This window comes from Salminus brasiliensis, chromosome 25 (assembly GCF_030463535.1).
Source record: "Salminus brasiliensis chromosome 25, fSalBra1.hap2, whole genome shotgun sequence".
NCBI lineage: Eukaryota > Metazoa > Chordata > Actinopteri > Characiformes > Bryconidae > Salminus > Salminus brasiliensis.
The window spans coordinates 4,482,388-4,497,710 of NC_132902.1; the positions used below are offsets into that span (position 1 = coordinate 4,482,388).

General features: G+C 42.6%; 1 protein-coding gene across 1 annotated transcript; it reads right to left on the reverse strand.

Annotated features, from left to right (window-relative positions):
* Window positions 1-451: 451 nt before the first annotated feature.
* Window positions 452-6,435, reverse strand: LOC140547863 (sialoadhesin-like). The gene is made up of 10 exons (XM_072671113.1): window positions 6,083-6,435; window positions 5,027-5,368; window positions 4,714-4,932; window positions 4,348-4,617; window positions 3,368-3,637; window positions 3,039-3,281; window positions 2,809-2,890; window positions 2,028-2,076; window positions 1,587-1,819; window positions 452-1,301 (listed from the first exon to the last, which is right to left on the reverse strand). Exons 1-10 carry the CDS (start codon window positions 6,390-6,392, stop codon window positions 1,259-1,261), a joined length of 2,061 nt encoding a protein of 686 aa, XP_072527214.1. The 5' UTR covers window positions 6,393-6,435; the 3' UTR covers window positions 452-1,258.
* Window positions 6,436-15,323: the final 8,888 nt, after the last annotated feature.

Sequence of the window (15,323 nt, forward strand, 5' to 3'; positions counted from 1 at the left end):
AAAAGTCGTAGAACCCAGGCGTAGTTTTAGCGGACATGCTAAAAGTTCCTCTTGCTGAAGCGTTCAAATCTTTCTTTACTTGAAATGGATGAGCTGCTTTTACCACGTTGGCTTTGCAGTAACTTTCTGAAGTAGATGAAGTAAATGAGCTCCTCCAGCTGAAGCCCAGTAGAGCAGCAGGGACATCTGATGTCTTCACACATTGCTGCCCCCCAGTGATCAGATCAGGTCATTACATCTGTGTTTGGAAGATGTGTTGGTTGATTCTCTGCTTTGGTTTTATTATTGTTCAGATTGTAAAGCATTAATCCATTATTGTAGGCTGTGTTCAATCATCTCTTCATGTTTTAAAGCTCCATCCTCTCCCTGCTGTCACTGCAGTGTTGTAGAAGAGCAGATGCTGCACAGTGGAGGAACCAGGAAGAAATAAGCATTAAAAACTAAACCAAAAGCTGCTTCACAATTTTATTTCTGATGGTCTTTTTGTTCAACACTGTTCAGAGTAATAAATCACACACGATGAAGCAGAAACAGATAAATATCAACACCAGTAACAGTAAATCTTTTAAAACAGTTTCTCATTGAATGAAATGAATGAAATGTGCTGAACATAAAACATATGAATGTAAAATAAACTGAATATGAGAATAAAGTATTTTTAATTGGTTTCTAGGTTTAAGAAGGTCCTGAAGCTTCTTTAAAGAGGAGGGTTAAAAGCTCTTTTTTTTTTTTACTGTTACTTTCAGACAGGAGACGCTGGAACAGATTCATAAAGCTCAAACTCAGAAAGTGACTGAGATCAACACGCCCATCTCTCCTCACCACTGCAGTGTTTTACATTTGCCCTCAGTACAACCAATCACAATCCACATGTTAATGAGGTTAGAAATATCAGAATTATGGGTAATGAAAAAATCATTTCATCAGCAGAGGCACAACTTCCTTTTACTTTAACTTTTAATAGTGATAAAAATGTGTCACACTGACTAAAGTCAGACTTAAACAATAAAGAATAAATGAAGGTCAAGTTAAAAAGTTTAAAGTAATAAAATCATTAAATCAGAAACACAAGATTATAAAACAATATTTTCATAAAAGGTGAAAAAATCCCCAAACTAATCTGAATCATTCATGCTGAACATCTTCCTGAAGATGAAACCACTTCATAAAGCTGTCTGATGAGGAGGAGAGCTTCTGTATTTCAATGGTTGATCTGCTGGAGGTGTTGGAGTTTGATGGCTGGTGGAGTTTGTTCTCCTCAGGTTCTTCTGACTGTGCTGTAGACTGTAGTCTCATCACTCCTGTAAAGTAAAGCAGCACTGAGAGACGATCTGCTGTTGAGCGTAAAGAGCAACTTCACTCAAATCTACACCTTCCTGACTTGTCTGTCACTGATGTGCTCAGAGAAGAAGCGCTGTTTGCTTTCTAAGATGAAGAAGGTGAAGTTCTCATTTCTGATTTACTGACACAAACAGTCTGAACTGATCTTTGCTGTTCTCTTAAGATGTTTTCAGGAGAAGGCAATTTAAGTGTGTGTGTGTGTGTGTGTGTTTTAGTGATGTGCATAACTAAGCTGGTTTACCTACTGAACAGCTCTTGGTTTGATGAGCTTCACTGTGCTGTACTCGACCTCCTCGTCTTGGTTAAGAGCGCTTGGCTGTTGGACGGTGGAGTAGAGAGACGCTTCCTGTGTGTGAGAGCGTCTGAAATGAACGCTGGAGTACTGAACCTCATCCTGATCATCAGACACTGCTGTCACTGTGGGGTCAGGGGTCACGGTCAGGGCTGAGATGTTTCCATACACAGGAGAAGAGTCACACTGAGAGAGAGAGAGAGAGAGAGAATGTAAAGTTGTTTATTACATGTATTAATATGTAAAGTTGTTTATTTTAGCGAACAGCGATGCATTCAGTTTTACAGTAAAATGAGCTGCACAGCCTCACAGAACATGAGACCCATAAAACCCTTCAGTCACTTTGAACTGGACTAAAATCTCACTTCTACGTCGACTTTATCATTAAACTCACATTAGTGCTGTTCTCTTCTCTCCTGCTGCTGGAAGCTGCTGCTCGTCTCCTGTTACAGTTTGCACAGATATGATCTCCACATTAAGAACTCTAGTGTTAAATGATCACACATTCATATTACATTCTGCAAGAGGAAACCCTCTAAAACTAAAACTAAAACTGATGGAATATGAAGAGGCACATTTCTATAAATGAATTCCTGAATTCCTCTCTAGCTCAGATACTGTGAATCTAAAGTCATCTATTTAATATTTGCATTTATTCAATAAATATCCCATCCTTTACAACCCACATCTCATGTGTGGGTGTGTACAAATTGTGATTGAGTGTCTTGGCGAGTCAACAGTGAAATGGCGCTTCCCCACCTGTTTAAATGGTGAATTGGGGGTTCTAGTTCTAATTGAAATTAAACTAGCCTGAATCGAAAGAAGCCAAATGATGTAAATCTACAAGTACTGGACTTATTCAGGTTGTGCCCCATTTAGTAATAATTAATAAAATAATGAATTATCCATAAATAGAACAACAGAATTAACAATCAACCATTTAGTAATTAATAGATAGCTCTTAATTTGGCATATTGCTCATTTATGCTACAAATTGTTAATTAATACAAACTAATACAGGTGGAAATACAGATTTATAATGCAGATTTTATTTATGAGTAAAGCTGACTGCCCTTTACTGGGTAACACTATGGTGACCTCACTCTAGAACAAAGAACCTCAGCAAATACAGAGTTCAGAGCATGTGGAATATCTTATATATGGTAGATTTTCACCTCATTCGCAAGAGGGCAGCAGTGAAGGTCAGAAGCAGAAGCACAGTGACTCCAGAAGCTGCATATTTCACTGCTGTGTTTCCTGGATCAGTGCAGAGACGTCAGTATGTTATAAAGATGTGTTTAAAGTCACAGAATCAGAGAAGAAAAAGAGGAGGAAGAGAGTGAGAGTGTTTCTTTACTGAGGAGGAAAGTTAACAAGAGGACCACGAGTTACACCCAGAACTCACCTGATGATGGAAACAACCATTCTGATGAGTTGTGTGATCCAAATGGATTCTCTGCTTTACAGTAGAAACCTCCAACTTCTCCTGCTGTTAAAGTTAAATTGCTGCTGTTTCCAACCAGCATGACATCACTTCCTGTCTTCCTGTACCAGCTGAAAGAGCTGTGAGGGTTGGAGTCACTGACACACACCAGAGTGACAGAATCTCCAGATACACTCTCAGATACAGATGGGGGACTGGGAGGGTCTGAGGAAATTATTACTCATTAAAAATAATACTAAAAGTTATTATTAATGTAAACAAATAAAACCACACAAACAATCTGCTCTTACACAACACATCCAGATGAACGGGTGTTGAGCTGTGATGTCCTAGCTGGTTGTGAGCGGTGCAGTAGTAGAGTCCGCTGTGCTGGGAGCTGATGTTGGTGATGCTGTAATTCTGGCCTGTTGTCAGCGGTGTGTCTGCAGCTGCTCTCTGCTTAAACCAGGAGTAGGAGAGAACAGGAGGGTCTGCATCACTGCTGCAGCTCAGAGTCACTGACTCTCCCTCCACTCTCTCTCCAGAGGGAACCAGCACTGCTCTGGTGTTTCTGGGAGAGTCTGAAAGCAGACACACAGTCCTTATGGGTGTGCAGAGAATGTAGCAGAGTGGTCTCTATGACCTTTGAACACATGTACTGTCACTAGTTTGTCTCTAAACTCAGTGGCCTGGGCATTAGCATCTTCATTAAAAAAATTAAGGCTTGGTGGCCTAACCAACAGACCTTGGTCCGTTAGGTAATCAAATCTCCTCTAACCTCACTCTAAAGAGTGGGGTTCCACAGGGCTAAGCTCTCTACCCTACTCGCTGTTTACCTATAACCGCATCTGTGCAGAGATCCAACAGAAGACAGCACACTGGAAGGCCACATCAATAACAGAGTTATTCTACAGGAAAGTACAAGTTACATAAGAAAGAAGCCACATGTCATTAAAAAGGTTTGCAGGATGACCTGAAAGCAACACGAACAACAGAATACACAACACAATCATCTCCGTTCACACGCCACACAAACGCAGCACAGATGTGTGTCCTAAATTACCACCTGAACATCTAGAAAAATCACACACACACAAGAACACGAGTACATTTTCAAGAACCTAATTAAGATCGAATTCCAGATTAGATGTTGAGACATTTACTGGTTTATAGTAGAAGAAATTCCACTGCCAATAAGATCTGATATCTGATCTGGTTTCTGAGTTCAGTAAAGAAAGAGACCATCTGCTTGACGATCACATACTGCTTAAAATCATAAAACTGCTCTTACACAACACATCCAGATGAACAGGTGTAGAGCTGTGATGTCCTAGCTGGTTGTGAGCGGTGCAGTGGTAGAGTCCGCGGTGCTGGGAGCTGATGTTGGTGATGCTGTAATTCTGGCCTGTTGTCAGCGGTGTGTCTGCAGCTGCTCTCTGCTTAAACCAGGAGTAGGAGAGAACAGGAGGGTCTGCATCACTGCTGCAGCTCAGAGTCACTGACTCTCCCTCCTCTCTCTCTCCAGAGGGAATCCCAGAAACACCAGAGCAGTGCTGAGAGTCTGGTTGGAAAGTTGTTAAATAATCATGTTACAGTTATTAGTATTAACATGTGATAGAAGATTAGATTATTAGTAAGTGTAAAAATGTCCACTCACACACTGGAGGAGAGAGTAGGCTCTTGTGGCCTTCAACAGCACAGCTGTAGTTGACCGCTCCACTGACCACAGCTACAGAGCAGGAGGCAGATCTGCAGTGAGACTCACTCTGTCCGTTCTTGTACCAGATGTAAGTGTGGTACTTAGGCAGAGTGCAGGTGCTGCTGCAGGTCAGCTTCTTTCCTCTACTCTCTGTGTTTGACACTGTAATCTTCAGATCTGCAGGAGAGTTTAAACAAGGTCTGGTGTTCTTTTCATTTACAGAATATTAATAATTAATAAACTAAACTTATTTAATAGAGTGCAGCTCTACCTGTGACAGACAGAGTGACTCCAGATTGTCCAGTATAATTGCCTCCATCAGTGTAGAATCTGAATCTGTATGTCTGAGCGTCTCTCTCTCTCAGGTCAGTGATTCTCATACTACAGTGATTCTGGGAGCTCTGTCTGTTCTGCACTCTGCCCTGATACTCCTCATCCTCTCTCACATCCACAGGTTCAGCACCACTCTGAGCTTTAATAAACCACACTGATTTAGTCACTGTGATTCCTCCAGGGTATTTATAAGAGCAGGAGAGATTAACTGATGATCCTTTCAGGGCACACACACGTTTAGCAGTGTAAGTCACACCCCAGCACTGTTTACCCAGCACACCTGGAACACACACACACACACACACACACACACACACACACACACAATAAATGATACCAATGATGAGCACTACACTCTGTGTAGGGTCTTTTGTCTGTCTGTCTGCTGTGAAGTGACTCAATTAGTTTAGATTCATTAGATAGATTATAAAGATTTGTTAATTAATACAGTAAAGGATAAACTACAGTCAGAAATGTTATGGTTTACTTCAAACTTCACTAACTGATCTGAAAATGTAAAAGTCTTGATAAAGAGATAAAGAGAGCCTACAGAGGTTGTGTTTACTACTTTTCAATAAAATAAATAAAGACAAAATGTGTTAATTAGCCAAACTTGTGTCCAAACATTTGCATTAGACTGTGTACTGTTATAAATAATGTCTTCTTCACTTCCCTGTAATTCAAACACTGTTACAGAAGCAGTAGCTCTAGCGGAACATGTGCCTGTAGCTCCAGATGCTGCTGATCATGATCACATTTATGTTTTCTGTTTTTTCATCTTTTATATGTTTTATTGTTTGGGCAAATAAGTGTGTGGGCAAAATACATTTTTAAAGAAAGTGAGTGTCCCCTTCAAAAATCTGTTCATACACCTATAGTAGTGAAATGGGTGAAATGGTTTAAAAGCTCTTTCTTTACTCAGCAGATCACTGACAGAACATGAAGGAAAATAATAACTAGATTATAGATCATCATAGTTTTTACTGAAACTTACACACTGCAGGAGACCGTTTCCACTGACTGCTGATGTACACCTCACAATAGTAGCTGCCCTCATCAGATGGTCTGGTGGAGTCGAGCACAATGGAGGCATCATATCCAGTCTGGCGCTGTCCGTTCCTGTACCAGTTGTAGTACAGGTTTGTACCGAGGCTGCAGAAGGAGCTACAGGTCAGTTTCACCTGCCTCTGTCCTACAGTCTGAGGATCCACCTCCACCTGCAAATCTACACACACACACACACACACACACACACACACACACACACACACACACACACACACACACAAATTATATTGAAACATTTTTAAAATCACATCTAATGTGAAAGCACAGAGACTCTGAGTGAGCGAGTGTGTGTGTGTGTGTGTGTACCTGTAACAGTGAGCTGAACTCCAGATGAGGCTGATATCCAGTTACTGCTTGATGTTCTAAATCTGAAGTTATAAACTCCAGAGTCGCTCACTCTCACATCCCTCACTGTCAGCTCACATCCATTCCACCATGTACTTACAGAAACCCGCGCTGAGAATTCTGGATCTTTGCTCAGGACTTGTTCTTCTTCACCAGAGCTGTGGATCCACTCTCTCTCTCTGACACTGGAGGAATCAGGTGTTGTATATTTGCAGGAGATTTTTACTGTAGATCCAGTAACAGCACAGAGACTCTGAGAGGAGAGAGTTACACTGTGCTGAGCATCAACTCCTGCAACACACACACACACACACACACACACACACACACACACACACACACACACACATATATTCAGATATGAGGGGGGGGGGACTCTTGTGCTCTTACTGGCAGAGTGGCCACAATGTGGTTAGTACTGCTACTGTTGCTATGGGTGACAACACAGTAATGTGTGAAGTTGGGTGGTGGTATGATCACGTGATAACCACAGAGCAACAGAGCAGTGTAAAATAGTGGATGTGGAGCTCAACATGGGTTAGAATACAAACACCCATAATGTGCATTTCTGGATGATTGGTGCAGTTCTATTGAATATTTGGAAAGATCACATTTTTATAAAAGTAAAAAAGGTAAAGGTAAAGGTGCACTGTACTATGTACAGCGAAATGTGTCCTCTGCATTTTACCCATCTGTGGTAGTGAACACACATACACATACACACTACTGAACTAGGGGCAGTGAGCATACACACATCCAGAGAGGTGGGCAGCCAACTCCAGCCAACATCAACAGCTCAGATTGTGGCAGTCTGACCGAGGTGCATTTCTAACTGTAGTTTGAGCAGATTTGATGACGTACACATTTGGCAACAGTAATTAGGACTCTATCCTCTGACCCATGCTGTACTCCAGGACTCACAACTTACTTTGTTTGTTAAATATTTAATATTTTATATATAATTCACAATTTTAAATGCATTCCACCAATGAACACTCAAATATCAAACATCCTCAAAACGCCACAGTGCTACAGTCTACAATCTAGAGGCACGAGAGGGTTGTCTGAAATGTACAGACGCTAAAATATTTACAATCCTCTTGTCGGAGTTCTAAAAACAAAGCTGTGCTGGTATTAGAGTGTATGGTATGCTCTGTGGCTATTGTGTGAGCCCATATGGTGACAAAAACAGCCAATCAGAGCAGAGCTTATCAAATTATTCACAAGCCCTCCATAAAAGATTTTTTTAATCTGAGGCCAAAACACAGGATTGTAAATAGGTTTGTAAAACCACATCTGTCCCCAACCAAAGTCACATACTTACTATTTACACACCAAAGAACCACTTCAAATACTCCTGCTTTCTAATGCATTCTATTGCACCTTTAACCAGACTGGTGTGTTCATCTAAACACAGTAACTGTAGTAAAACACAAGCACATAAACACAGTAAAATGTAAAGGTTTACCTGCTAATAAGACGAGGATCACTGCTGCTGTAAAACCTCCTGACATCTGGTAAGACATGACTGCTGATACTCGAGGGTCTGATCAGGAGCCGATAGATTCAGAGAGTAGATTAGAGAAAATTTCACTAATAAAGAAGAAAAGAACAAACTCTGACTAAAATAAATGATCAAGCAGACTCACTCTTTTAGCTCCCAGCTGTAACTGAGTTCATCTCAGATTAGTGTGCTGTTACTCACCCTGTCCTCGTACCTTCTGATCTTACTAGTGAGCAAAGCAGGCTGAGACCCTGAAGACGTGTTTGTGCATGCGGTCATCACACCTCCTCCTTTAGCCTCTTCCTGTTTTTATATTCTTGAGTGATTATAAATACATTCAAGTACAATCAGCTTTTCTCTTATTGCATTTAAAGTAGGACTTAGAAATGTCCTGATTTCAGGCTTGACCTCTCCTGTGTCCAGCATCAGACAGTACATCTGGACTTCAGTTCTCTGTCTCTGTGTTTAGGAGCTCTGGTCAGTCAGGTGTGAGATCAGTTCAGTATATAATCAGTAAGTGTGTATTAAAAAGTGCAGAAGTGTCTCTGTACAGAATCTGAACTTATTTTCAGTTCAAAATCAATAAAATCATGTAATCTGACCAGGGGTGCTCAAAGTTCTGCATGCAGCTGTACACTGACTCACTAATGTTGGTATCTTTGGTAAATAGTCCTGAAACAGGAAGTCAAAGATTCAAGTAGATGAGAGAGCAGCTTTTCTCTCACCATCAGTCATTAGAGTGTGAACATTTACCCTTCTTTACTCTCAGTCCCGTGTTCAACACATCAGTCGAACACACAGAGTGTCTGCAGTGACCGTTTAGCTGAAGCTGAAAAGCTGTGTATTCTTCTAGAATCAGTCACGTGACTGACGTTCAGTCTCGGCTCTTCCAGACTTTTAATCAATGTTCATAAACACTCCTCAGTTTTTACCAGGTGACTGACCGTCAATAATCCCTTTATTTTACTGAAGATTTTTAGAAGGCCAAAATCAGTCTGTGCTGATAAACCTGAACAGAGACTCTGAACTGAATTCTGGGAGTTCTGAGTGGTTGGGTTAGCTTTAGCTTTAGAGGTGAAACGGTGGAGAACGTTTAGTTAAAGGTGTGAGCAGAACAAGCCACATCAGCCTTGTGATTGGAGAGGGAACTTCTTACATGAGCTGTACCCAAAATTAAGAGTCATTTATTCATAATGAAGTTATTTCTAGAGTCAAACCTTTGTTTATGTAGATTGACTCCCCACAAGACGCCCAGTTTAAGGCTTTTCAGGCCTCAGGGCTTCAAGGTCAGCATCTCCACACAGAAACTGTTATTGGTACATTATTGAATATTGAATGCCTGACCTTTCATATTCAAACTGACTAATGAAGTCTTCAGGATAAATGTAGTGGGTAGTGAAGAGGCCTGGGAGAGCCCTGTCCTTCTGATCATCTGACACTTCTCTCCTTTTGGGTTCAGAGGTCATGGTCAAAGCTGAAATGGTCGGTTTAAGTGATTGTCTACAAATATAGCTGCAGTTTAACCTCATTCTCACACACTGGAGGAGAGCAGAGACTGCTGTCAGACTGACCAAATAACTGTAACAGTGGCTCCCCCTCCTGTCCTCTACAGGTACTGCCCAAAAGAGGAATTCAGAGTCCAGTATTAACAGACTTTAGAGGCTCTAAAGCAGATTTACATGTTAGAAACACTTCATTCTCATCTTTAATTCACTTTATTTTACATTCATATGTTTTATGTTCAGCACATTTCATTAATTTCATTCAATGAGAAACTGTTTAAAAAGCTTCATATTTTTATTCTTCTGCACTTTTTTTTATCATTTACTGTTATTGGTTAGATTTGCTGATATTTATCTGTTTCTGCTTCACGTTGTGTGATTTATTACTCTGAACAGTGTTTTACAAAAAGACCATCAGAAATAAATTGTGAAGCAGCTTTTGGTTTTAGTTTTTAATGCTTATTTCTTCCTGGTTCCTCCACTGTGCAGCATCCGCTCTTCTACAACACTGCAGTGACAGCAGGGAGAGGATGGAGCTTTAAAACATGAAGAGATGATTGAACACAGCCTACAATAATGGATTAATGCTTTACAATCTGAACAATAATAAAACCAAAGCAGAGAATCAACCAACACATCTTCCAAACACAGATGTAATGACCTGATCTGATCACTGGGGGGCAGCAATGTGTGAAGACATCAGATGTCCCTGCTGCTCTACTGGGCTTCAGCTGGAGGAGCTCATTTACTTCATCTACTTCAGAAAGTTACTGCAAAGCCAACGTGGTAAAAGCAGCTCATCCATTTCAAGTAAAGAAAGATTTGAACGCTTCAGCAAGAGGAACTTTTAGCATGTCCGCTAAAACTACGCCTGGGTTCTACGACTTTTTCCACAAGTGCTTTCATACACAGCTTCTTATTCAGTCAAAGCAGCTCAAATTAGCAACTAAACAGCAGATCAAACGACTCACCTCTGAGTGAACACAGCTGTCTCTGGTTAAGGTGTGTGTGTTCAGCTCATGGGGAGGTTTACCACAGACGAGTCCAGAGCTGACTTTTTCAAATGAGCTGTTGTTTTTGGAAACGGGGAGAAAACAGCCTCCTTCAGTCTGTCAGGCTCTCTGTGTCCCCCAGACACATCTTATGACTAGAACTGGAGCTTCACCTTCAAACTCTATCCGCGGAAACAGGAGCTCGAGCTGAACAGCGCTGAAGGAGTCCTGCAGAACAACGGTTGCTAAGCAGTGATTGGAGGGTTAAGAAAATAAGGCGGGGCTTGAAGGGAGACAGCGCGCTGTGGAAAGTGCTAAACTCTCATTAAAGAAATCAAATCTCAGCAAAATCTGCATTTAAGCCCCAAATTTAGCTCCTAGATATGAAGAAAGACAAGAGAATCAGCAGAGTGATGAGTGTTTACTGTAGTTCTGTTAGTAATCCCACTGTTTTTAGAATGGAGCTGGAATCTGATTACTGCCTTTTTCCTCTGGAACTGGACTTTTTTCTATCCTGATTACAGAAAACTGTTACATGCATTGTGTTTCCAGCCAACCCTGGATGATACACTCCTAATATTTCACTCCTAATAGTGTGGAGGCAGCAGAGAACCACGCCCCCGTATGTGACGTCATAATAGAGTCACGCCCACGTAACGTTCCATATTTAATGGCTGGTCTCTCAGTACTGTAATCAGTAGATGTGTGACTGTGGAGGAGAGCACATCTCAGAAGACTTCTCATCAGGATCTACAGGAATTACGTCCAGAGATGAAGCCTAACAGTCCTGAAGATGGACCCATTATTCTTGCCCCCTCCCTTCGAGAGAGCATCAGGAGGAAGCGGCAGGAGTACATGGAGAAAATGAGACTCATGATGAACGACCCAAATGTGGACGTTCAGGAGTCCCGCATGGACCCTTCACCACCCTGCAGTTTGCCTCCTATTAGGCAGAGGTTCCAAATTCAAGCCCCACAGGTGGTGAAAGAACAGACTGAGGACCTGAAATTTCCTGTTCTCCACACCCCTGTCCCTCCACCTGCTGCTGCCAAGTCCAGGAACAGGGCCTATGGGAACTCTTTTTCACTTCAGGAGTTCCTTTCACGCCCCCTGGTCCACACACCTGTCCCTCCACCTGCTGCTGCCAAAACCAGCAGATTTCCCAGACTGAGGGGTCTAAACATGGAGACCAAGGATGCCAACAAGACCAATGGGAACTCCGTTACTCTGGAGGAGTTCCTTTCACGGCCCTTGGTCCACACACCTGTTCCTCCACCTGCTGCTGTCCAACCTAAGGGGGATAAGAAAGGGTCCAAGGCCTACGATGCACCAGGTGAGTTCCAGTACTGAAAAATTAGTCTTTGACATACAGTATTTACATCTCAGGAGTCTCATGTATCATCTCCACAAACTTCATATATCCCAGAAACACACTGTCTTTAAATTAGAAATTGAATGAAAATGAATTAAAATAGTTTAGGTGCTCTAACCAGGTTCATTTAATCACAGGTAGCAAGATCCCCAGGTGGGTAGGCCTAGGTAGGAATGAGGCTGGACTTAGGCAGGAGAGGAGGACAGGATGTCAGATGGACACTGCAAGAAAAACAGCTGCTCCAGATGTGTCTGTAGTTATACAGAGCAGGGGAGCAGAAACCAGCAAGGAGCCTGTTAACAACAGGGCTGCTCCACACCTTGCTGAAGGGAGTCAGGGAAGAGGAGAGGTGCTGGAGATCCCAGCCCTGACTAGTGAGCAGCCCCTTGACCAGCCTGAGCTGGCACTCAGCCAGGCATTTAACCTGCTGCAGGATGAGGAATGGTATGTCTTTAGTGAGCTGGAGTAGACCCACCACCCTTCCACTGATCATTAAGAATTAAGATCCAGTTCTAATGGAGCAGTGATGTGTTTTAGAGTAGTGCTCAGACTAGAGTTAGAATAGCTGAAGTTACCTGAGAATACACAACTAAAATGCTTTGGAGTATCCAGATAAAATTAGTGATGGAATCTTCTAAACATCAGAGTCTGTCTGAAGTGTCTGAAGAGAATTCCCAATGATCTCCATCTACTGCTGCTCCTCTGTTATTAAATGTTCAGTGTATTGACTGAATCAGTCTTTATCATTCCTACTGTAATAACACCACCTTCCAGACGTGTTCACCTCATTCTAATGTCTTGCTTTTGAAACAGGGAGAGGAAGATGGAGGGGCTGAAAGTGCTGCGCGCTCTGGCGGAACACCATGCCGAGGTTCTTCTGCCTGAGCTACATGATGTCTGCTTGGCCCTCATCAAGGAGGTAAGACCCACACTTCATACACACTCTGGACAACAGCTTCTGTAATGACATTATTCTAATTAATGCTAAAGCAAGTGTCAGTGGTTGAGTTAGAGACAGAGGCTCACTGTGCTTCTTTTGTCTCCACTGTCTCAGGTGAAGAACCTGCGCTCCATGGTGTCTCGTGCCGCCATGACCACCCTGTCCCACCTGTACGCCCATCTGCAGCGGAAGATGGACAAGGAGGTGGAGGGCACTGCCTGTGTCCTTTTGCACAAGGCTGGGGAGTCCAGCCACTTCATCAAAGAGGACGTGGAGGTGGCCCTCAGCACGATGGTACAGAACTGCTCGCCTGGCCGGGTCCTGCACGCTCTACTGACTGGTGGATTCAGGTAAACATCACATTCCATATTCATTAATAGATTTGAACTGTAAACTAAATGAAGTGGTCATGTGATCAATATCAGTGGTCATTCTAAAGCCACAGTACAAATTGGCAGCACTGATATACGGCTGAGTCTCTTCCTACATTTTGGAGAAGATCTTGCTAGAAGGTGAGTCTAGAGTTCACCTGTGAGTAAACGCTGGATGTGTATCTTACTGTGTTCACTCTCCTCTCTCCAGCCACAGAAACGCAGCAGTGAGAAGATGCACTGCACTGCATCTGGAGAAGCTCTCTTACAAGTTGGGTGCTTCTCGTGTGCTGACCAGCAAGAAGGAATTCATCAGCAGGTTCCTGACCGCCGTCAGCAAACTGGCCCTGGACTCCGCACAGGAAGTGAGGTAAGCAGTTGCTTGTTTTTACATCTATTGGGTCAGAACGGAACCCATCAGCATGTTGTCTTCACCAGCCAGCACTGAAAATGACCTTTTATCATTCTTCCTCCACAGACTCCATGCTCGAAACACCCTGAGATTTCTGGGGAGCCACGAGGACTGTGTGAAGATGGTGGACAAATTCGTGTCATCAAGGGACAAAAGATCAATCATGGACATCATCACCAAGAGCAGGTAAGAAGAAGAAAGTGATCTTTAAACAAATAAAAAATACACTTTATGATGATCAAAGACTTTATTATTAATGAGTTTGATTATTAATGAGGGTTTTTGTGTCTCCTTTTTTAAATATTCAGATGAAACCAGCAGAATAATGAACTGATGCTCTAGTGATGATCAACAGAGACGTCCATCATTTCTATAATTTCTGCAGAATTCAGTGGTTGAGATGTAAGTAAAGTCATTCAGAGTGGTTTGGTGTGAAATGCTCCGTTCTAGAGAAACTTACAGAGTCAGAACTGTTCACAGTGGAGGTGATGGGAACCAGACGTCTGAAGAGTGGAATGCCTCTAAAAGCTCCATCAGAGAGTGTCCTCTCTCCCGTGCTGACGAGAGCTGAGCTTTTATGCTGCGGGTGCTCCTTCCTGAACAAGCAGCAGCTGTCTGTGATCAGAGGTAGAGAACCCAGCATGAACGGTCAGGCGACCCAGCAACCCCACCTTCCTCTCCCCAAAGTCCCCCTCTTAGAGTCCAGCCACTAGGGTTAAACGTGAGGTGCACCCCGGTGTTTGGGCAACCACTGGGGAGTCCGGTGAAGGGAATTGGTGTCACTTTGTGACATGGTTGCCACGGAGACCCAGGGATGGATCATTGTCTGCGTGCTCCATGTCCTCGGGCCATGTGTAGCAGCAGCAATATCCCTTCTCTGTGTTGTCGCAGTCCTTGTCTCAGTGTTTCTCCTGTAGGCACCACTCCGACGTCGGGTTCCTATCACCTCCACTGTGAACAGTTCTGACTCTGTAAGTTTCTCTAGAACGGAGCATTTCACACCAAACCACTCTGAATGACTCTGTTTACATCTTAACCACTTAATTCTGCAGGAAACAGCAACATCTAATAAACTCTAATTAAACTACATCAGTCTCTCTCTCATCAATAGAAGTTTAGCACTGGAGCTACGAGGCTAATGTAGGTGAAGTAATGACCAAACACGGACAAAAGTCCAGATAAAAATCAGACTTCCAGGCTCCACTACAATAGCAGTAACAGCAGAAACCTTCTCTTCTGAGGAAACAGAACTGGCTGCTTCAGATGGCTTTTCTCTGCTTCCTGATAGAACATCTAAACAAGTAAACATTCATCATCAAAAAACTAAACTATTCAGGGATTGAGATTTAGACTTTTAGTCTTGACTGAATTCAGGAATATGTTCATTAAGGAATTGTGTAATCTGTTAAATGTAGCTAATAACAAACTGCTACCTGTCACCTGATAAAGGAACACACTGATGCTGCTATATGAACAGTGAGACACCATGTGTCTATTCCAAGCTCTCATTTCAAACACACTGATGAACCAGTTCATCATCAGCCTAACATCAGACAGCCTCTCCACCTGCCTCTCCTCTGTCTCAGCTCCTACACAGCCGGGTTGTTTCTGTCACCTGATAAAAGAACACACTGATGCTGCCATATGAACAGAGAGCAGGAGCATTCACGGCTTTGTCTGAGTTTCATTATTAGCAGTATTGTTGACTCTACACATTCACTACTGAGAG

Excerpts from the sequence above, each read along its gene's own strand:
- LOC140547863 (XM_072671113.1), bottom strand. The coding sequence starts at position 6,392 with ATGTTTCAATATAATTTGTGTGTGTGTGTGTGTGTGTGTGTGTGTGTG. Across the intron at positions 3,638-4,347 it reads TGTTCATCTGGATGTGTTGT|ACTCTCCCAGAAACACCAGA; the intron begins GTAAGAGCAGTT and ends GTCTGCTTTCAG. Across the intron at positions 3,282-3,367 it reads CGTTCATCTGGATGTGTTGT|ACCCTCCCAGTCCCCCATCT; the intron begins GTAAGAGCAGAT and ends TAATTTCCTCAG.